The 23384-nt window shown below is 38.2% G+C and overlaps 4 protein-coding genes across 6 annotated transcripts in view; 3 read left to right on the forward strand and 1 right to left on the reverse strand.

The window, feature by feature from the left end:
• LOC116844688 (vacuolar protein sorting-associated protein 53 homolog) overlaps positions 1–1133 on the reverse strand; it is a 4230-nt gene extending 3097 nt beyond the window's left edge. The window contains exons 1-3 of the mRNA XM_032816562.1: positions 1047–1133; positions 277–677; positions 70–190 (exon numbers count right to left, since the gene is read on the reverse strand). Of these exons, the coding sequence (XP_032672453.1) occupies positions 70–190; positions 277–677; positions 1047–1133 (609 nt within the window). The remainder of the gene's footprint in view (positions 1–69; positions 191–276; positions 678–1046) is intronic.
• On the forward strand, positions 652–17651 carry LOC116844691. 3 transcript variants are annotated; one of them, XM_032816566.1, is made up of 7 exons: positions 653–820; positions 899–2873; positions 7879–8084; positions 11162–11294; positions 11598–11731; positions 11810–12011; positions 12453–17651. In XM_032816566.1, the coding sequence occupies exons 2-7, from the start codon at positions 2810–2812 to the stop codon at positions 12563–12565; spliced, it is 852 nt and encodes a 283-aa protein (XP_032672457.1). In that variant the 5' UTR covers positions 653–820; positions 899–2809; the 3' UTR covers positions 12566–17651. The 3 variants fall into 3 exon arrangements, with proteins under 3 accessions (XP_032672458.1, XP_032672457.1, XP_032672456.1); XM_032816567.1 differs by having other exon boundaries at positions 652–1227; XM_032816565.1 differs by having other exon boundaries at positions 653–2873.
• An 18-nt stretch (positions 17652–17669) lies between these two features.
• LOC116844693 (trypsin-1-like) lies at positions 17670–21474 on the forward strand. The gene is made up of 5 exons (XM_032816570.1): positions 17670–19424; positions 20212–20389; positions 20506–20640; positions 20978–21109; positions 21182–21474. The coding sequence occupies exons 2-5, from the start codon at positions 20306–20308 to the stop codon at positions 21407–21409; spliced, it is 579 nt and encodes a 192-aa protein (XP_032672461.1). The 5' UTR covers positions 17670–19424; positions 20212–20305; the 3' UTR covers positions 21410–21474.
• Positions 21475–21927: 453 nt separating this feature from the next.
• LOC116844690 (probable chitinase 2) overlaps positions 21928–23384 on the forward strand; it is a 3090-nt gene continuing 1633 nt past the window's right edge. The window contains exons 1-4 of the mRNA XM_032816564.1: positions 21928–22111; positions 22200–22301; positions 22500–22700; positions 22962–23127. Of these exons, the coding sequence (XP_032672455.1) occupies positions 22247–22301; positions 22500–22700; positions 22962–23127 (422 nt within the window). The 5' untranslated portion in view covers positions 21928–22111; positions 22200–22246. The remainder of the gene's footprint in view (positions 22112–22199; positions 22302–22499; positions 22701–22961; positions 23128–23384) is intronic.

The raw sequence follows: 23384 nt of genomic DNA on the forward strand, positions 1-23384 counted from the left end.
ATATATATATATATATATATATATATATATATATATATATATATATATATATATATTGTACTCTCTTACTTGATCTGATAACATCTTCACTTGTGGTATGTCCATGTAATTATGAAAATGTTGCATCACTTCCATCACTGCTTGTAGCGGTAAGATAATTTCTCCATACAGTTTCTTTTGCGTTAATACTCTGTAATAGCAAAAGGAAAAAACATAGTTGATTAATATTTTTTTAAAAAATAAGTACAACATGATACATTTAATTCATGTACATACTTCAAAGTATCTACTCCTTCGACAAGCATGTGCAAATGATTCAGAGCTGTAATTGAAGCAGTAAGATTTCTCTTAGCAAAATCTAATTGCTTAATATCTCTTGTAATTTCCTTCACAACTTCCTCAGACTTTTCAGCTTTATCTTTTATGTCCTTTATGTGAACAAATAACTTCCCTATTACTTTTTGTGCATCTTCCAATGCTGCTCTACCATCCTGCCCTACATTTGTTTGACCTCGTACCACTGACCGTATCTCTTTGTCAATTGTATGTATTTCAAATTCCATTTTATTCACTACATCATCGATGTTGGACAAAGATTGTTCGGTGGGGAATAAGGAATTTATATAGTCCACCACATTGAAATTTGATTGGTCTAACGGATCATTACTAGGCAAAACCTGGTAATAAAAAAGATATTACAATTATGCAATTTATGTAACAAGTATTCATAATTTAAACACGTTTCGTAATTTTACATATAATTAATTGTGGTGAGTCGCACATTTGTAAACGTCAAAGAAATTGATGCTGAAAATAACAGGTACGAAAAAGAAAAATATTTTTATTAAAAGAAGAATCATACATCATACAGAAAAAATTTTGAGAAAAGCTCAAATAGGAGAATCTTCTTGCCACATGTTCTATATTTCACGGGAGAGATAAACAAACATCTCGAAATGTCGATGACAGAAAGCATCGCGACCTCCACTACTACTGGGATACACTACTGGTCGAGTTTGACAACAGATTCAAGTGAGGAACCTAACCTGCTCGATCACATTCTGCACGTTTTGTGGGAATGTATAAACCGTAGAGCGCAGCTCTTCTAAATCGTCCTCCTCGTGATTTTCCATTATGCTGCCGGCGTACACGAACTCGTAATTTTACACGAGCATCGCATTACAACACTCGATCCATACATACGGATTGTGACAAGATGAGTAAGAGGCAAGTGACATGTTTAGTGACGTTTGCAGCAGCGCGACGCGGCGCGCTTATCCAACGCAAGTAATAGGTGTTGCGTAGACGGCGCGATGGCGAGACCGATCGATTACGCTACATAACACATATTTTATAGAAGTTCCGACAGTAAATAATTCGTATTATCTCTCATACGTGGTCTCCGAGACTAATTTCAAAAGTTGCTCACCCATTACATTCGAATTTTCTACCTTTTTCTTTCCGACCCAATTCCAGACAGTTTAAAGAGATTGCCCCGTCAGTTGTTTATTATTTAATATATCTTAACTTTGTATGTTTTTTACATGTAAAAATAGTTTTATTGCGTGCGTACTTATATGAGACGCTTAATGCGACATTACATAGGTCAAGCTGTAACAAGCTTGAAAAAAATAAAAAAATAAAGTCATCTCTCGTAGCAAAGTTCCTTTTATTAAAGTCTATCAGTAGAACAACAGCTGAGGTCACCTTCTCGAATGCTTAATAGACTGAAAATTAAATAAGAAACAAAATAAAATGACTGAATCGATAATTAAGACAAAATTAATCCTTTATCAAACGCAACGCCTTTATCTACGCTTTTAATAATCGCGACGTCTCTTCCCAGTGAACAGAAGCTCTCAAATCGACATATTAGCCATGACTCTTAATGATATCTTATTAACATTATGACTTCTTAATGATTATTATTGACATTATGACCTGTTGATGATATCTTAAAGATAGCTAATGCGATTTGAGAGCTTCTGCTCACTGGGTTATTATTTTGCGATGTTAATCTTTCTGACGATTCGTAGCAATATGCAATATGTATAAAATTATTAATTTAATTTTTTATAAGAATCAATTGCTCTCTCAATTCCCAGTTGTATTTCAAGCAGGTCCAACGTGATGATTAAAACGCGAACAAATAAGAACGGAAAGCCAACGAAAAGTAGCCGTCTTCGAAAACCAATTTTCTATTTCGTGCGTAAAAAAAAACTCAATTACACCGAGTCTTTGATACTGATTTTCCGTTCGGCAAGTCGACAATCAGGGTGGGCGAGCAACCCTTTTATCACGCAAGTGTGTTGTATTTTCTTCTGATTCCGTCGAAGGTAATAACGCGTGGCAGCCGTTCCGGCTCCGGCATCGTCGTCATCATCATCCCTTAATAAATCGCGAAAGGCGGCCGCGAGTTCCGCCTGGAGTATACGTCGCGGCGCCCAGCGCCGCGTCGTCGCGCGTCGCGTCGCTCCGCGTCGGTGGGGGTCAGGTCGGTCGAACGGGGAACGGTCGAACGATCGAAAGGCCCTGCTCTCTCTCCTCGAGCTCAGTTGTAGCGCCGACACGGCACACGAAGTCGCGTCGTAGTTTAAAGGCACACTCTGTACAAACTAGACACGCACGCTCTTTTTTTTCTCTTCCTACGTATCTCCGTCTCGTCTCGTCTCGTCTCGTCTCGACCTACCTCGCCTCGTCTCGTCTCGCCTTGCTACGTAGTGAGCAACAGATATACGGACATACGTGCACGTAGAAACGAAACCGACTTCTACCAAAAAAAAAAGAAAGAAAGAAACAGAAAAGCGAAATGCAGCGCCGGGCCGGTGATTGGAGAAAAATCCTACTCGTGTATATTTTGCAATTATTTTCATGTAAGTGAAGCGCGCGTGTGGACGCGCGTGCTCGCGCTCGTTTATATCGCTTTCGATAATCAACATCGCTCCCTCCGCACGCGTGTACACCTGTTTCCTTGTGCACTCCGTTCCTCGTCCCTTCGAAGCAGGATGCACGTCACCTCGAGGGTTGGCACAGCGCCGGCAGTCGGAATGACCGAAGTCACTCGGCCAAATTCGTCCTCGCGGCTGCCGCGTCGTCGGGCGTGAGCTCGTCGTCTGACCCGGGCTGCGTTCACCCCGCGAAGAGTCCTTGAGATTCGCAGGACGTTTCGTCCGCCGATTAGCGGCCGCCGACCGGCGGCGAGAACGATTTTTCCTGGGCGAAAATTTGATTGGACGCCATCTTCCCTCATCCCTCCTTATTTTCGATGTTAAACGTCTTGGCGATCGAAGTGTCATATTTTCCATATCGACTGTTTAATGCATTCGACGAAGAATAAGGTTTCACTGACGATTCCTCGCGTTTTCCGACGTTGCGGAAAGCTCTGTATTTTCGATTTGTCCGCAACCGAAGAATTATTGATGTCTCGACACTCCGTGGAGAAAAATATTGACTCCGGATTGATCAACACAAAGGCGTAGATAAGAGTTTCTCGGCGGAGCTCGGAAACACTCCGCAGGGGTGGGTCTCACTCTCGCTAGTCGTTTGAAAATAATCGTGTTCTCGTCTCGGCGATCTCAGAGAAGTGATATTTTATTTCGATAACACACAAAATTCACGAATTTTGCGAAATGTCTCTACTGAGAGTCGACGCGTATAATTTTTCCGAATAAAGAAAATTCGTCCTGAGAGGTGAACACCTTCGTGTCTTGTTCTAACGTCCTGGTGTCTCGTTCGCAAAAATTGCGTTGTTTCCGTTGACAAACGATGATGGTGGATGTTGCGAGTTGCGCAATTCAGCATCCTGACGTTATTACACATTTTGCGTTGCACAGCAGTTAATAGTTCAGTACATCTCTACGTGTCCTGTTGTTTTCGTGACGGAGAATAATTCTACGCCATGTTCCGTGGGATATTTTCCGGGAGCGTATGTGGAGCGACACCGTTAGCAGGGTCTCGACGATATGTTATACTGTGGGTAAAAAAAATATTTGTACACTTCATCCATTTTGGAATAAATTTGCACAATAGAGAAAAATATTTTTCAAAGTGTTTTTGCTGGAATATTGCTTTTATTTTCTTAAATTGATATATTGAATTACACTGTAATATCTTTCTTTCCTTTTTAATGTGTACAATTAACCTGAAAAATACAAAGTGTACAAATACCTTTGTAATCTACACATTTACTTCTGAATTAGTCGTTACGAAAACAATACCAAAAGTGGCATTTATTTAAATAATCATAGTTTGCGCCGTTCCTGTGCTACAAATCTTGCTGTTAAATAGAGCATTACTTTCAGAGATAAATAGATAGATATATTAAAAAAGAGAGAGAGAAAGAGGGAATGACGTTAAGCTAGAGAAGTGTTTTGCATTATTTTACACATCACCATCCATGCTTTGTAACATATTTTACCGGCTACTTTGATATTATTTTGATTTATAACAGATAATATTGTTTTCAAAGCAATTAATTAATTTTTTCATAGAATAACGAGACGCGGCGGCACAAAGCCGTGGTAAATTGACAAAGTCATAGAGCGAATTTTTTTTATTGAACCGCTTAAAAACGTGTATATATGTGTTCAACGCGTCACTCTCACCCCTTTAAAAAATTCGACGGTAGAATCATTCGACTCGCTCGAATCGCGTTCACGCGGAGTTGAATAAAATTAGAACTCTTCGTTTCGTGTGAGCATACGATCATTCATACTATCCAGTAGCAGAATTACTACAATGTACTACATTTACTACGAGTCTTCAATGGCTTCTATTTAGGCATATGTACGTACATGTCAATACGATGCATGAACGAAAGCCGAATACGCTCCAAACACTCCGGCCGTCGCACACACGTAATTTTTCATCATTTGCTGACACACACCGCTTGTGCCCGACTTGTTTGCCGTCACCGCCTTTTAGAATGTTTCGTTTTGCACGATCGTCCCGTTCGCATAAGTGTTTCCATCACGAAGAGTACCATAAATTCTAGTCAGCATTCGTGACGAAAAGTGACTTGACCTAATTCAACCTAGTCTAGCCCGGCGTTAAAGATGCGTATGCATTGCTAATGTGTGCATTCATTATAGACCCGAACGCATAAAACATTAAGAATATAAATCGAAAATCGATCGGGCAATAATCGTAATTTTTGTCGCACGTCGCGATTGTACGCCGGAGTAGCGTTCGAGCATATCATTTGTCAAACAAACGATCTCACGGTAATGTTAAATCGATGATATGTTGCAAACGTATTTAACAGTGCTTTGTCATCGTTTCCTTCGCGGTGGAAACTTTGTACAAGTCGGAGTTACCGCGAAACTAGAACTATATTCGCTCTACGCGGGAAGGTAATGTCAAAGGAAATGCTCGACATTGCTGTTTCCCGAAATTCCAACGGACAAAAGCTCTTGATAATAGTCCACCGCTATCTTAATCATTAATCGCGAAATTCCTGCTCTTTCCGAAATTCCGTCGTCCGTTGGCCCTTAACAATAGTACGCCCGCGCGATTCTCGAATTGTCAATTATGATTTCTCTCTCCCTCTCTCCTCTCTCTCTCTCTCTCTCTCTCTCTCTCTCTCTCTCTCTCTCTCTCTCTCTCTCTCTCTCGCGGGCTTGGAAATAATTCTATGATTTTCTCGCAATTCGTGCTCAAGTTGCTACAGTTTGACGATTAAAAAGTTTGGAGCCGTACAGCTTTGCGTTCATATTGGCTTTAAATTAAAGTTGCCAAAGTTTTCCTTTGTGAATATACAACTGGAACTATATACGAGGTAAATAAAGCAAAAAGAAAAGAGAGATGTTCACGGAATGATATTCAGTGATATTCAGAGATATATATCTTGTTCATTTAAAAATATTGCGATATATATGTATAACGAAAATAATTTAGATAATTATCAAAACTGCTACAACATAAATTTATAAAATAAAAGGTAGTGAAACTTACACTAGAAACGAGAAACAGTCCAGAATCCCACATATTTACCAAATGCACGCAACAGTTTTTTTGTCGCTAAATAAGTAGTCGGCAATAAACGCAGAGTGCAGCACACGGTCAATATATCGAGAATCCAATTAAATCGAAAAGATCAATAAATCGATTTAATTAAAACGGTCGCAAATACGATTTATTTTTTTGGTTACTCAAACAGCGCGACTTCGAGAGCCATTGCGGAAAAATCAGTCGACTGTTTATCGACTCGTCCGAATTGCGATTTTATTCTATTAACGGCGTAATTTTTTAAATGCAATTTTTGTAAAGGAACTTTTCATCACGCCAAAGTGAAATCATGACAGCTATTTGCCGAGGGCATTTGTATCCCCGAGATTACGCGAGATCCATCGTTGACTCATATTTTTTTCACGCAACGTTTCATGCAAAGACCACCCGATCGCGACATATTGAGATAGCGATGCAATGCCAATAGGAGTAGGCTTCATTCAAGTGCTCGCCGAAATATTGCTGGACGCGCCCGTGGAAAATCGCGAAGTATTAGTATTATCTAGCGACACGATCGACCTCGAAAACAGGCCTCTCGTCTCGAAACGTCTCGAAATAATACCGTGCGTGCGGCGGTAACGCGCGCTTTCACTCTGATCGATACAGTAACACCTCCCAGCAACAGGGGCAGACTGCCACAAGTAGTTACGGTCGGCCGAGGGCTCTCCATTCTTCCCGCCGGATTAATTCACTCGCTGTCGTCTCACTGTCGCGTTATACAGCCTGTTCTATGAAAATCGAATGCAACATGATCGCCGATCGTGTTTAATCGAAATGCCAAGCGGCGATCTGACGTTCCGTCACTATTCACTATAATTTACCTCGTAACAAAGTTTCATGGGCGGTCGGCTTGAAGTAAGAGACGCATTTGCCATTTTTCGCGCAACCCTTATAGAAATATGATACTAAGAATCATTGATAATTACTTATTTTTAGTATTAAAAATACTGGATAATAAGTAATTATCAATGATTCTTAGTATGATATTTCTATAAGGGAAGTTGTAGATAAGTTCCACATTTTCTTTTCCCTGTAGATTCTTCAACCATTTCGGAGTTGATCTTTTCTTCACGAAAATGTCGAGAATTGGGTAATTCTTTAGTTACTGTGCAGGAAATTGGGTGATTCTTTAGTTACAAGCGATTGTAATTGAACGATTTTTGCTGATCGTGATTCTTCTGAATGTGCGAAGCGACCGGAGAAATTTTATTCTCAATTTCGAATTTCTACTGAACTCTATTTCACCAGATTTTAAATTTGAGATCTTTAGTGGCACACGTGGGGTATAACCTGCGTGTAATCGAATATAGGTTTATGGGTTGCAACACCCTTCGAAGTTAAACTCGACGTAGTCGATTCTGAGCGAATGTCACGCAAACCATAGATGACGTGAACGCGTCGAATAACGATTTTATGACCTGGAAAACCTTGAGTTATTTTTTCCGTGTACATCATTTTTCTGACATGTCTGAACGATTGTGAGATTGCGTGAGCTTTAGACCTATAAAATATCTGAAACAGGAAATAGAGTACATAGATGAGGCATGAAAAGATTTGGATGTATGAAAGTGTAATTAAATCTATCAAAAAATCTAATCAAGTGCAAAATTCTCTTGCCCTGTAACGAATGTCTCTCTCAGCTACGAAATTGAGCCCTAAATTCTCAATTTTCCACTCTCTCACGTACGCTCGTGTTGCAACTCACGTTGTCATCGTAAAAACATCAATCAATCGGGATATCGTCGGGTCGCGCGACTTTTACTCGCACAGCTCCGAAACAATGTTTTGTTCAAGTGCGGCGGTTATCGACTCTCGTGTCGATTGCCAAAACTACACGGTGGCACGTACGTACGGTTGTTTCACGATTTTCAGACGCGACACCGCACATGAATGTGCAGCTGATTGCGCCGCAATATGTAACATACGGCGATACGGCCACCCTAGTTTGCAACCACACTGTCTCGGAAGAGCTGCTGCACAAAATAGAGTTTATGAAAGGCGAAAAGAGGATATTCCATTATGTAAAGGAAAGGAATCCGCCGTACATCGGGAATCACGTCGAGGGCGCTAAACTGGAGGTGAGCGTGGCAGAATGTTGGCGTGCGCACGAGAAATCATGAATTTTCAAATGTATCTTTTGCCAGTATCAATTTCTACAGCTTCTTCGCATTATTCTCTTAAGTGTGTATTTATCATTATTTTCAACAAACAAATTGTTAAACGACTCATTGAAATTAATAGAAACGAACAAGAATAGTAAATGATAATTCGTTTATTTTTATATGAAATAATTGCACATTTCTGTGTATTTTTTACAGCACTGATGAAAGTAAAAGTCCAATAGTTAATTTTATCAATGTGAGTTAGCTTGAAGCTAAATTTAGCCTGCTTTCTGTCCCATTATAAATTATTCTCAGCTCTAAGGAAAAATGAACGATTGATTAAACCCTAAAAGGCGGTTAATGTTAATAAATTTTGCTGAAACTGCTTGTAAATATCTCACCGACGCGTTGCTATATTTGGCCTACGTCACTTTTGCTTTGAAGTCCATAATTATCTCAAGATCATATCTTACCGTCGTGACTAGCATATCGGTTCGATAACTTCTTTTGCGTGAACTTTACGCCCAATTTGTATGGCTGATACGTTGACCTTTGCACCTTATTTCATTCACACAGTTTTAAATATATCCATGTCTACATGACCACCTTAGACGTGAGAACTTAAAAAGAATTTTTATTTTCGTAACGGAAGTTAAACCTGTCTCGCCGGGAAGGTGGTTGAATCATTACGTGATGGTTGCAATTCTGCATATATTTGCAATATCCAATGATTCATCAAAAGAATGCGATTCGGCAAGCATCATCCTTGAGTTATAATTAGTAATATAATTAGTAGACGGATATAATCTCCTAAAATATCTTTTAAATTTTTATATATTTTTCGAACCCTTTCATCTTCAATCTTCTCAAATATTTTTCGAATCCTTTCTCCCTCATATTTCATTAAACACTTAATATTATCATTGAAATGTCAAAGTAACAATCTGTATTTAGGTAACGTGATGCCGATTCATTTTATGAACAAAAGTTCGTAGATTTAGTTTCAATTTTAATTTAATTTAATTTAATTTAGTTTACGAAGCTGTAAAACGTGATGATATTTCCGTAACTCAAAAATTAAAATTCGTGTTGTTCTTACTTACGAAGTGAAAACAATCGTTGAGTTTCTTTCGATGCAATCGCGGCGCCATATTTAACAACATCCTGTCGTATCGAACTGATATCAATTTTTTCGATCTCTAGTTTACTAAGTATCGAACGTGTTTTGCTGCGAATATATACTTTTTTCTTCTTTGTAACTTTTTTTACGTCATACTTTTGTTACGTCACCTTCTTATGCTTATGTAATGAGGGATCGCTTTTTTTTTAACCTGCCGTCTGACATTACCACGACAGGCATAAGTGATAATGTTACTAGCCTGCGTACTTCTCACGTTGATACGAGCTACAAGAAAAACCATCTGTTGTAAACAAAAGTCCAAAAATAACTAGGACGCCCTCGATAACGTAAGCTGGATGAAATGTCCAGAGTCCCCTGTCTTTCGCCAATGGTTAAGGGAGCGAGGCTAACGCATTTACCTAAGGCGTAGTCTTTATGTATCGACACAAAGCAAGGCTATTTACGTGCATGTACGTGCACTCTACCATACAAATACCTCTTCTCCCTCTCTATCCTAACAACACCAAGTCGCGACGCATGGCAGAGCAATTCTCTTCGCAAATTTTCGCGACGCCTATGCGGTGCAAGTGTGTGCAGCGAATGGGTAATCTATTTAAACAAAGAAAAGGAAGAAAGAAAAAATGAGGAAAACAGGGATGAGAATCGATACTCGCACCAACCCATATGTAGAACATAATGTCGTCAAGTCGGACGCTTGGCTAATGGATCGACGCATAAGTAACGAGACCAGTGTTACTGAAAATAAAATATTCATTATTTGCGAGAATGTCAAACCGTCGTCGAGGAGCAATACAAACGCTAAAAATATTTGTAACACTTTCGCTGGTAATTGTTGTGTATATTCTTCCCGTAATACTTCGTGCATGTTGACTGCACTCGGCGCGCTCATGACGCCCCGGCACCTTTATCTGCCTTTTCCTCGCCGAAAATACAAATCGAGCGAGTTACGCGACGTTACTTTTGAGGGAGACGCTACCTCACAGTTATCACGGTATATCACATGAAAGGTGTAAGCATGACAAATGAGCCACTGAGAATGATGTGCATGTAAGCTACTTAATAACGAGACCGAGTTAACGTAACGGTTCCCACAGGAAGCTCTCTATCTCTCCAGTCACTGTCTAAATAGTATACGGTGATTATTCAACAAGTGGTAACAATGAAGAAATCATCGTAACTTATTATCGCTCGAATTACGGAATTATCGAGATTTTTCGTCGAATAAGAACTTGAAAAATTTTTGCTCCCTTCCACAATTCGAATTTTTAGCCTCTTTGGCGAATTGAGGTAACGTTTAAATCACACGCGCCAAAGGCAACAGAATCCCGATAGGCACGGACTATACATAGAGAGAAAGCAAAGCGGCGAAACGATCGTGAGCTTGAACTAAATTATCCAAAGTGTTCTATTTGTATTTTTAGAGCTTTACATAGTCTCGTTACTTGTGCATCCACTCCATATAATTGAAAGGAATGCATGTAACAAATCCTGACAGAACGTGTCGATAAACAAAAGTATACTAGGGCTTTTGCTTCAAAACAAGCACAAGATACTTCAGTTATCAAATGTGACATGCGTAAAAACAAAGAGGCGACATATCTAGAAGAAGCGAAATGATATTACGACGTATGTCGTATGCGCGCACATGTGTGTCTTATTCTTTCTGTGCAAGCACATAATTCTTCTTTGTTTAATTGCTAAATTCGAGGAGTCAGAAAGCAAAGGAACTACAAATATGAAAAAAACTACGCTTTGAAAAAAAGCAACTTTGCCACGACATGTACGCTTGGATCGTCTTTACCAGGATTTGTTATTTGTGTGTCCTTTTGAAGGGACTCTTAATTGAAAGGGCGTGTCGTACAATCGCGCTGCATACCGTAATAATCGCCAAGACATCGCTGTTCTTTTCCAGTACTCGAAGAATGGCACGACAATCAAACTGCACGATGTGCGTTTCGAGGCTTCCGGCACTTACACCTGCGAGGTGACTATGACAACGCCCATTTATACCGCGGGTGCCGATCCCGTGCAGATGAAAGTGATAGGTGAGAGAAAGCATATACTGTGCAAAAAAAAAGAAAATAAGAATACCTTCCCGCTAATGATATCGATAACATAAGAGTTACAAATCAGATTTAACCACTAATAACACGATTGAATATATAATATTTATATCAAAGTGTTTGAAATATTTTTGATAAGTGGCATGCAAATTACATAGCTTAATATACATCTCATAGTAAAACATCTTCAATTTGAAAACGTCACGATCTGAGGGAAATATCGATTGGACGTGATTCCCGATTTATATCGGCTACTTTCGATATTCTCTTCACAATTTCTTCTAGTTCCACAGACCAACAATCCTAAGATTACGTTCAAGAAGAGCGTATACGTGATTGGCGAGAGTCTGGAGGCGAACTGCAGCTCCTCGCCCGCACGCCCAGTTCCTTACATAACGTGGTTTATAAACGGGAAAGAGGTAAGGAACACGATTGAAGAGATTGCGTGATCTCTCGCTTCAGACGATTGTCAGATCATTTCTAATCGGCGGTTCCAGGTGGATATCACTCTGGTGAATCATTATCCGCACACGCATCATAAGGACCACCTGATATCCGCCACCGCGAGATTGAAAGTGGAGGTTTCTGAGTTGCACGCCGGGCAACATGGATACTTGGAGATCAGCTGCCGGGCGACGATACCCGACTTTCCCATGTATCACGAGCAATTTGCCGATGTTAGGAAAAAGACGGTGTCGGGTGAGTATTTGATAAAGAAAATAAAAAATCAAAGCGTCTAAATGTGATAACCATTATAAATACGATGAACCATTAAGTACGTATGACGTTCGTCTGATATATTGATGAATTTCGAGATATATGACTTGCCCGGTTTTCTAAAACGAGAAGAGACGATTCTGTAAATGTAGATCCTAAAAGTGATGATAAATAGTGCAATCTCGAATGAAGTTTGAAATACAGAACGCTTTTCCATTAATAAATTATCTATTTTCTTAGCGCAAAAATGACATTTTGCTCCAAAATATTCTTGTCTTCATTTATCTCATATTTGTCTCGTAAAGTTTACGTATCTTGTCTAATTTGCAATTTTTGTTGTCAACTTTTTTCGTTGTTTTTTATATTATTCATAAATAATAACAGCACGAGTGTCGCGTTACCTGAATATGCGACTTGTTTCAGTGCAAATCATACCAGCGCCGGATATGACGTCTTCCGCGGCGATTCTCATACGAGAACTAACGCTACCTACGATATTGTGCATACTGAGCGCGATGCACAAATTCATTCCTTAATAAAAGTCAATTGCTCTAGGATAATTCGGCTGTAACATACGTAATCGTAAGGTATTAAGACGAAACGATGAACGTAAGATCGAACAATCACAATGTCTTCCTTCGATATATCGAAATACACGGGGGCAGCGGTTTTATTGTCTTTGCAGAAGTTTTGTAACTCATAGACGCGGCTTCTTCGTGCGCAACTATTTTCGATTATTGCTTATAACGAGCGTCGTCTGTCTCGCGAAACATATCAATTTCCATGAGATGTAACGAACCCGAATGTTCGGTAAGGTGTGTCGGAAAGTTATGTCCTCTTTTTCTTCCGGACTGATCTATTTGTTTCGTAGAATGTTCAACCTCGACGTTTCTAGCTGAAAACTTGAGAAGCATGAAACGAGGACTGCGCAAAATATTTTCTTATCCGCGGTCAACCGATTTTGACAGATAACTCATCGATATATCGCTGAATTAATTGTAAAATGTGCTTTTGGGAGAACAATCTTTTTTCTCATAGACTCGCACGCTGTGCACAAAATTTCATCTAGTTTCTAAAATTAAATGTGACTTTATTAAATATAAGGAGATCTCTACGTAAACACATAAAGTTACGACATAGTTTTCCGATACGCGTACTACAACATTTCATCTAGTCTCGCCTCGCCGTTTGGAAGCATCGTATTTTTCAAGCCCGCGAATATACGTTCTTGTTATTGTGGCGCATTTTTACAACGATCATGCAATATGTCATCCGTGAGCGGTCAAAAAAGCTTCAAGATCAGTTGAACCCGTTGAACGAATTTATTATCTATTTTGAGGCCACTTCTTCGAGTTATTTTATTTATAGTGCTGCAACGAAAGTCGAGCAAACTGTAACTTGCGACACTCGCGAAACAATTTCTCACGTTCTACGTCCCGTTTCAAGATGCTCGATATCGATATCGTCAACTTTCCGACAATAATTTAGCGAGATGACGTCTTTTTCACGTCTAAAATAGCATAGATATTAGAGCAAATTTTCACCGTCATTTCACCATTAACTAGGAGCCTGGAGCTCCCGCTGGAAACATATTGTACACGAGGGATTCAAAGCAAGAACGGCGTAAGTCAAGTATGATGGTATCTGAGATACTTACACTTTTGCGTGCTTCACATTGAAAAATATTCTCGAGCTATTTTCTACTTTAATAAATTATATATATATATATATATATATATATATATATATATATATATAATTTCAATCATATATGTAATTATTTAATAATATAACGAAAGAAAAAAAAGAAAGAGAAAGGGAGATACACATGATCGTAAAAGTATTGACTCGGGCTATTTTTGCTTTCAACTCTTGATATATATCTCACATATAACGAACTGAGAAACGTCAACGGAACGGGACGTACGACGCACTTTTGTATTTGTATGAAATTTCCTATAAGGTTCGATGTACTTCACTAAACAAGAGGCAAGCTTGAAAAAACACTGCGTCGACGGCTAGGCATCTAGAGAGCTGCGAGAAAGTAGAAATAATTAGAGACACTCGAGTTAGAGTCTGGTCAATGTGACAACGGTAAATCAATCAATCGCGCTTTATCAAATAAGCGGACGATAAAGCATCGTGATTTCTTCCGTTTGATTTAGTCGATAAAGCTTAATTAAACTTTACGGTGAGAGCTGGCCAAACCCTGACTCGACTATCTGCAGAAGTAGCGATTACGGCCGTTGTGCTTCGCGGCCAACTTTTTCGAAGAAATGTAGGGCGCGTTACTCGACGTGACGTGACATGCGATAAAATACTCCGATGTAATACCATCTCTTATACCTCACACCGTTCGGTCTCACATCGAACGGTTCATTGCGACCGAAAGCGTGGGATCATCTTTTGTCCGTGCTTAAGGCTTCTTATGCGAGTAACGTGCGAGTCTCAACTCTTTTTTGGCATTTGTATGGACCAGCGGCTTTGGCACAATCATATATCATTTTTAAGAGTATAAGGGAATCGTAAATATGATTGTTGAAGCTGCTGATGTACTTCGAAGCGTGCCAAAGATCACAAAGGGTTACGTCAGTGCGCCGGAGTGAACGCAAACGACGTTATCGAAAGCCTTAGTATAATCTTGTCCTAATCTAATCTTGATTATTGGTAGAATGCGGAAGTTTGTGAAAGCGACGAGCTTTCCCATTTGGGTGGTCCAAAAAGGAGGAGGCCATGCAATATTCTATCCAAAAGCTGCAAATTGATCTACGTCGACATAAGTTTACGATTATATTACGAATAGATATTCGTGAAATTAAATATTTTTTTGTTATAACGATTAATAGAAGAAGAAAAAGTTAAAGGTGCATTAGTAGAATGATGGATCAGCTATAGTCGGGACCGAAGAGATATTAGGGAATAACTCAGACTGCGTAGCGCGCTTTATAGATTAAAGGATACATCTATTTATGATTAATGAACTTTTATACGTATTTCATATCGCAACTTTTTGCTAAAATCGATACGACTAGTCCAATTGATGTCTGCAAATTCTCGTATGCTTTCAAACTTGCAATAAACGTAACGTGTACATGTATCGTTTCTTAATATTTTATTATATTTCTAGCGTAAGCGAGCAATGATATTATCTAAGCAAGGTTTGAAAGCTTGGTAACGACATTTTCATTCGGAAGTGCCTTTTCATATCGTCTGCAAATTAGAAAAATCTCGAGCGGATATTAGTCTGCTGGGTGGCGTTCGCGTGAAAAATGAAGCCGTAACATTGACGGCCAAGAAAAAGAAGACGTCACCTTATCGACGAGATTACACTCTCTAATAAAATCGCTCTTGTTCGTCTCAGCGTTTGCTCCAGTGCACTGAAGACTCGAAATCTATTATTGCGCAAATTTACGAGTTTGCTCTTTCTAATTACAGTATCGGATTAAATATTTTGAAATTTTTATATCATTGATTCTACACTCCCCATGTATGAAAAATTGTATTTTGATCACTTTGCATCGATTCAACGATATAACAAAATATTATTATGCTCGTCTTTCTACAAAAAATTGTAATTTAGTATGCTCGTCTTTCTACAAAAAATTGTAATTTAGTAATATACTATTTTATTAAGTTCTCATATTATTACATAAAATACGTTTGGTCTCGTATAACATAAGAAAAATATATAAAAGTGCAATTAAAAAGAGCAGATCTAATACAGGACACATATTATGGAACTAAATATTTGAAATCGATTCCGATCGGAATAATTTTATTTTCCCTGGAAGAAACAATATAAATCTAGGAAATGACGAAATCATTTCGATTAAAATCGATTCCATAATACGTGTTCACATTTGCGTGAAAACAAACGACACGTAACGCGGGAAATAGAGGATCCTGCGCTTTTGCGGCGTTTCGTGCGACGCCACGATGCTCGTGATGCTCGTCCTGACGTATATCTGTCCGATTTCCTTGGTGACCTGCGAAATGAGCACGACGCTACAGGAACTCGCGATCGACGAAGTAGAGGTGCGCATCGTCGGCGGAGAGATCACCAACATCAAAAATTACCCGTTCATCGTACGTGCGACGCGCCCATTGTAGCCCCTTAACCTTTAAACTTTTGGGATTCAATACCCTCCCACGCAACGCGGCCCACACGTAGCGGAAGTGCGTACACACATAATGGAAGCCGAGAGTTCTAACGTTAAAAGCGAGGGAAATGCAATGAAAGTTGGGAATGTTTCATGTGAATATAACACAAACCTGACAAAACAAAGATACCTACGCGAATGCGAATGAATGAACTTTTAACTACTGATGACCTTTTCCTCAGCACTCTTCTCTTGTAATGAAAACTCAGTTCGTATCGTATATTTTTCAGTTAACAGTTTACCAGAATGAATATGACGAGGTATGCAAGCTTTTGATTTACATATCGTAGTAACTGTATTTCAATGAAATGCTATTCATTCGTAAAACCCACCAGCATGAGAACTTAGTATGTCGTTTTTATCTCTTTTAAAAGTCCTACTTTAAAAGTCCTACTTTAGAACTTTATACAGAGAGAGAGAGAGAGAGAGAGAGAGAGAGAGAGAGAGAGAGAGAGAGAGTCAAGTCAGATTTTCGTTCATGCATTTTCCGCGCTTCTGAACTCGCGCTTCTGAACTGCAATGCAATTACTTGTTTACATATGTTCGACAGACACTAGAGAGTATACGGATACACTTTACATGCTCGTCAAACAAATTAATGTAACTATTCGCACGGCGTTCTCGAGATACCAGGAACCTCAATTTTGAAATGAACGAATATTACTCTGGAGAATATAAACGTAGAATGTAAACGTAGAATAGAACACAGCAAGCACCACTGTGCACTGCTAAATTTATTATGAAAAAGATAGGAAAAATTTAAATTTATTTCTTACAGAGTAAAGTTTCTCTTCAAATACAATTTATCATCAGTATTTATTATATACAATTTATACAGTATATACAGTATATACAATTTATTATCAGTATTTACAAAAAATAAAGTAATAGGCACGCTCGCGCAATAAACATAGAAAATTGATAAACGTGCACAGAAAAAAAAGTTTTCATCGGAAAATCTCACAATTTTGTTCAAGTTAATAGAATTTCTGGTTATCTAAAAATCTTGCTTAGTTAACCAAAATTTTGTCAACTTGAATAGAATTCTGGTAGCTTTAATCGAAATTTTAGTTATTTCACCAAACATTAGATTAATCCTACTAAATTTTTCCGTGTGTGATTACTTGTGTGATTGAAATTTAGACAACGTCGAGAACGCCGTATTAGGAGTTTACTTCAAGTGCAAGGGCATGAAGGTTAAGGGGCGAACCGACTCGACTCGGACTCGGCGAATCCGAATTTTTCAAAGTCAATTCCTCTTAGGTCTCGGTGCAGCGCCGACTCTATAGCCATGCATGCGGAGGCACCTATGTCGCGCCTAGGTTCGTCCTGTCGGCCGCCCATTGCATGGTCAGGTGCGTGTCACAAGACTGCGTTTTCGCATTCGCGCTATGCGTCGCGGAAGGTGGTGTAGTTCTCTTTCTCTCTAGCCGGGGCATACACTTTAGCATTCGCTACGAAATACTCGTACACTCTTGCGTGTAGCCACCCCCGACACAGCTTTTAACCCTCGGATGCGTGAGACCCTCTTTTGCACAATGTTTAATTAGTATCGCGGGGGTCCCGCGGATTAATCCTAGGATTAAAACATGATGTCCTCTGAAACCAGCGACGGAGGTAAAACGGGGGTGAGAAACTTGTGAAAAATTTTCAACATAAGTAAAACCACACGGAGCGAAAAGCATTAGTGCACGCTGCTTTTTAGTTTAATTCTCCGTTGAAATTTATCGTGTGATCACTTGATTTACGTATAATTGAAACGTATCGTAAACTCTATTTTGTGTACTTATTTGTTTGTTTATTATTTTTGCAGATATGTATGTGCAAAAGCAAACACATAGAAGCATATTTAATTAGGAAGTACGTAATCTTTTATCGATTTGCAAAGGCCTCCGTGGCCAACTTTAATTAGGAAGCACTGCCATATCGTACAGCGAATTTGTCATCTTTTCATACTTTTCTGTGATACAGCTCTCATAATGTATATGAAATTGGAGATATTGATTTACGTTGTTTCATATTGTTAATTTTTTTAGGGAAAACTGCATGTCGTTTGTTTCTTTTAAGTTATATAAAGTTTCATAAACGTTAAATGAATTTCATCAACTTTAAATGTCCTTGAAATAAAAGTAACATTAGAAAATTTAAGTCATAAAATACAATTCCTGATTTTAATTGCCATTCGAAGTGTGTACGATACAAAATATATTTTACATCTATTTCATGTAATATTTCCTCGTTTGCTTTTTATACAGAACGTTATTTAGAACATTTTAGCCTTACATGAAATTTCCTTTAATGAGTAAAGAAAAATGTCTATCGCTTTAAACTAAACTTTTTAAAAAGCTGAGAGAATCGTCGCGATTAACTCTTAAACGCAGGACTGTATTCTATGTGATCTAAATCCCTTTTAGACTTAAAGCAAGTTTCGCGAAAGAAAAAGTCTTGAAAGAGGAGATCTCTCCTGTTGACTGAGATATTAATTATACTTCGATATTCTCGGGAATATAATGATTATGTACTTGTAAAGCGAATTTCGAACGCCCTGGTAAGACATTTTAGGATTACACCACACAAACACATACATACACACGAGGTATTAGTAGCCGTATTTCACTTCCTTGCTACTGCAAATGTACGTGTAATGTTTGTGCATGGGAAATGTAAGGCTTGAGTTTTTGACACAATAATGATGTGTCTTACGGAGGTATAGTTGCGCTACCACTTGTGAAAGACAACCGGGCGAGTCGACGAACTTAAATTTTCAGTGATCTACTTCGGAAATATCGCGCAATATACTTCTAAAGGCGAGAGAAGGAGAGAGAGAGAGAGAGGGAGAGAGAGAGAGAGAATCTTTTTAATCGTACATGCTCGTATGTTCCATTGAAATAAAATAATATATATATATATCCGTACAGCAATTGTGTATTGTGTAAATCTCAGACGTGTTCACGAATGGTAGTCGATTTATATCGCGTCACCAGACTACGTGGAAAAAATATTTGAATTTGTATTTTCGCTACTAAATGGAATCCTTCTGTGAATTATAGTATACAACGGCGGCTGAGCGGGATCGGGCGATAAATTGATTTCAAGCCGGGTAACACCGGGCAGAGACATAGTACGATCGGGTATAAGAATAACTGCCTCATGACAGCCGCGGTAGTTACTCAGCGTGCTACATTTTGATTCATCCCGTTCGCCCGCCGTGATTACACCTTGTTTGTTTCTGACTGTGAGTAGCGATGTGCTGTCTAGACGTATATATTTCACGAGTAACGAGGAAGGTTAGCGGCGCTAGACCCTAAGGCAACGATATCTGTCGCGGTATCTATCTGTGTATCGATTAGCTGTGTACTAGCGATGATGTACTACTCGTGCGAGCATAGTTTCTGTTTTACGTGTCAGCTCGGCCGCCCGTGATTGTATGCGTGGGCTAAATCGGGGCCGCAATCGGACATCTGCTCGTTTTTGATAAAACTAGTTATGCAGCATGCTCAAACAATGAGTTCAAAAAACAAAGAAAATTGGAGTACAATTGAGGATCTCAATTGTACAGATAAGAACGAGTTTATATGTCAATGATTCGAGTGACTCATCTTTTTTCAATCCGTATATTCCGTAAATGAAGTAGGAAATCATTGCTTTCAACTGACAAATCCATGCTGTCAACTTCCTTTTAATTTTCAAACTCTCTCGTGTTTGACTTACAAAATAAATTACTTTTATATTGTCAAGAGCACTTATCGCCAAAAAGTCTCTTTGGAATTACATTGACATGATTATTTTAATATTTTAATTATTTCATGGCCTTATATAAGTTCTACAAGTTTGTCATCTTATTTCAATGTTTCATATACGCATTGAGAAAAAACTGAATCAATATACGATGTTGTCGATCACAACAGTAAAATCAGGAGCGTCTTGACATTCACGGGGTCCGATTGTGCCTCACTTTCGCTCACCGCTCTGATGTTTAGGTGAAACAAAACGGATATCATTAATTCGTCGTTGTTTAAAAGACGGTTGTCCGACGGCACGTGGAGGCCAGAGAATCCACGGCAATTCTACGTGATCGCCGGCGCGACCTATGTGTACTTACCAAGCTGGGGTTCCATGCAGATGGAATTGATAGACAAGACATTGCCGCACGCAAAGTTTCGATTCTTGGACATGCAACACGATATTGGATTGTTCAGGGTGACTATTTATGCCGTGTATATAATTCTGTGTCGATAATAAAGAGAGTAAACCTTGTAAATGGCGCGATGGCGATTTTAACTGTCACCCACGTTTTGCGCTCTCGCTCCCGACAGCTGAGGAGGCCTCTTCGTACGAATGCGTACGTTCAATATGTTGCGCTCCCACTGGAATACGTCGCGAATTTGCAGAAAATGTATATAGAGCATTGCGTCGTGGTTGGATGGGGTCGACACATACCTGATTCAAATGTACGTTGTAAATACGTAGCATATGAAAGTCAGTTAAATTGTAATGTGTAATCATGATGGAGTCACTTCAAATCCTGCAGAGCGATACTCTCCTCTTTCCGATATTTATCCAACAGTAGCTGACACACGAGTTTAATTTATTTTTAGAAAATTGACTTAATTAATTGTGATGCTATTGTATAAAAATATTTGTTCAGCTACAGAGATTTCAGTGAAACGTTTACATTAATTCTTTCGTTCTTAAGAAAACTGAAACACAGTTTCACTCCCGGTATCATGTAGATCTAATTAAGTATGTGTGACTTGTTCGGTTTATTTATTTGTAATTTATTATTAGAAAGGAAGCGGGACGTACTTACGGCACGTTCAGATACCCTTGATCTCAGCAATCGAATGTCCAATGCCAAATGTGCACAAAGAAGCGCAAATATGCGCCGGTTTGCTGGAAGGTGGTCGCGATGCCTGCCAGGTTTGAGTTTGAACTCTATCGATTGGAAGTGCTTGTTAAAATGACATTTCTATCCGTTTTACGAATTTTTAGGGCGACAGCGGTGGACCATTGATGTGTAATGGAACACAAGTAGGCATTGTATCCTGGGGCGAGGGATGCGCCCGTCCGAATACAGCGGGCGTATATTCCCGCGTGGATTTTTATCTGGATTGGGTGAACGAGACTATTCAACGGAACGGAGTCTCGAAGTACTCATTTCGACCCGTGACTTCAATTGTCTTCGTGATTTATTACTTGTATTTGTTCTTATCGTGTTAATTGTATATCCTAATTGTCATATGGTATGAAGAACAAGCGAAGAACGCATAAAGCTATAAAATATACAGATAATGTTTTGTTAATTATTTTACAAGAACTTTGCGAGAAACAAAACAAATCTTATGGCGATATGTTGCATATGTTTTGAATAATTTTATTCCTTCTTTATTTTTCGTTAAAAAGATAAATTGCTGAATACAAGTGAAAATTATCTACTCTTATACATGTTTATTTGACCCTTAACAGTTTATAGTTTAATAAAGACCGAATTCGTACCGACATTCGGCACCGTGTCATTAATCACGTGCAATTAGTATTGGCACTATTAAAAAGTATTGCTTACGATAACAGTAGCGATATCATTTTTTATGAAGTTCTGGTATCATTTAATTATATCTCAAATCAATGCCATCGATGCAATCACTGCTATCGTTATCGTGAGCGATACAAGAATAACATTTTTAACAAAATAAACTTGTTATCATAGACACAGGATTCCTTAAATACGGTAAACGCTAACATCGCTAGACAGATTGCAACTGTACAGTGAAGAACGATACATCTGTACGCATTTGATATGTTGTAACGAGTTGCAACGGTATATATTCTAAATTAGAGAATTTCTACAATACTGTATTTTAAGCACGGTGAAATAAAAAAAACACACATTCGGACCAAAATTATAAAGTGTTGAACTGTTGTGTGAGTAAAATACCAAGTAAAAATAAATATATCGAAGTACGATATATTTATAAAAATCCTTTAATATAAAATATATACGCTGTTGTAGATTAATACGACACATTAAGTACCTATCAGGAAATTTGATACGCTACGATGTTATTCACAAAACTGACGTTTCTACTTACGGTTTTACTTTTTGGCACTTACGGTGAGTTTATGTATAACAAATAATTTATAATTAATATATAACAAATAAGAGAAATATAGGATTTTGCTATATATAAGATTTACTATACATTCGCGTATTTCACAAATTTAATTCTTATTCAAACTATTAAATATTATATATTGTTTAAAAATAAGAAATTTAAAATAATATTCCTTAAAACTTATAACTTTTTATTAGGACTCGCAGCGCCGAAGCATGATAAAGTTGTCGTTTGTTACGTCGCATCATGGGCAACTTATAGACCGTCTTATGGCGCGTTCTCTGTAGAAAATCTGCGCCCAGAACACTGTACTCACTTAGTTTATTCATTTGCTGGCTTAGACACTGCAACTTGGAGCATCAAAAGTACCGACCCATGGACAGATATAGAGAAAGATGGTAATTGAAATGAAAAATCAAATCATAATTCTCAATTATTATAAAAAGTCAACTATAATAATTTAAAATTATTGTAACTAAAAAATTTTCAGTAACATTGAATTATTCACTATAATTTTATAACATTATATTATTTATTATTTCTTAATTTTGTTGAGGATTTTGTTAGTTCGATATAATATGATAATACTAAACTCCATCATTTTCGTAAGCGCTCTATAATCTTGTAAATATAATTTAAAAATATCTGGATAAATACAGGAATAGGCAACTACAGGAAAATGACAGCTCTCCGACAACAATATCCACATCTCAAAGTAACACTCGGTATCGGTGGGTGGAACGAAGGCGGCGTAGGTTACTCGGCACTCGCTTCGTCACCGGATCGTAGAAAAATTTTTGTCGCCAGCACTATCCAATTTCTTAAGTGCGTCCGCTATTATATTTATGCCGACGATAATGAGATATCTCTTATTATATAGGAAATTGACTCTACAAGAAAGAACGTTTCTCAGCTGATAAAAGCTTCTATGATATTCATTGATCAATATACTGTTTTTTCATATCTATACAGTAAACACTAACTAACAATACTATTACACACGTCAATGTTATAATTTCTCACTCAACAATATGCAACTGTTATATATATATATATATATATATATATATATATATATATAT

Source organism: Odontomachus brunneus, unplaced genomic scaffold (assembly GCF_010583005.1).
Source record: "Odontomachus brunneus isolate Ranch 3 - 2012 unplaced genomic scaffold, Obru_v1 Obru_scaffold_045, whole genome shotgun sequence".
NCBI classification, from domain to species: Eukaryota; Metazoa; Arthropoda; class Insecta; order Hymenoptera; family Formicidae; genus Odontomachus; species Odontomachus brunneus.

Bases quoted from the DNA above. Each gene is read 5' to 3' on its own strand.
- LOC116844691 (XM_032816565.1), top strand. From the start codon at position 2,810: ATGCAGCGCCGGGCCGGTGATTGGAGAAAAATCCTACTCGTGTATATT. The intron at 2,874-7,878 runs GTAAGTGAAGCG...CACGATTTTCAG, and splicing joins TATTTTGCAATTATTTTCAT to ACGCGACACCGCACATGAAT. The intron at 12,012-12,452 runs GTGAGTATTTGA...GACTTGTTTCAG, and splicing joins TAGGAAAAAGACGGTGTCGG to TGCAAATCATACCAGCGCCG.
- LOC116844693 (XM_032816570.1), top strand. From the start codon at position 20,306: ATGCAGATGGAATTGATAGACAAGACATTGCCGCACGCAAAGTTTCGA. The intron at 20,390-20,505 runs GTGACTATTTAT...CGCTCCCGACAG, and splicing joins ACGATATTGGATTGTTCAGG to CTGAGGAGGCCTCTTCGTAC. The intron at 21,110-21,181 runs GTTTGAGTTTGA...ACGAATTTTTAG, and splicing joins GTGGTCGCGATGCCTGCCAG to GGCGACAGCGGTGGACCATT.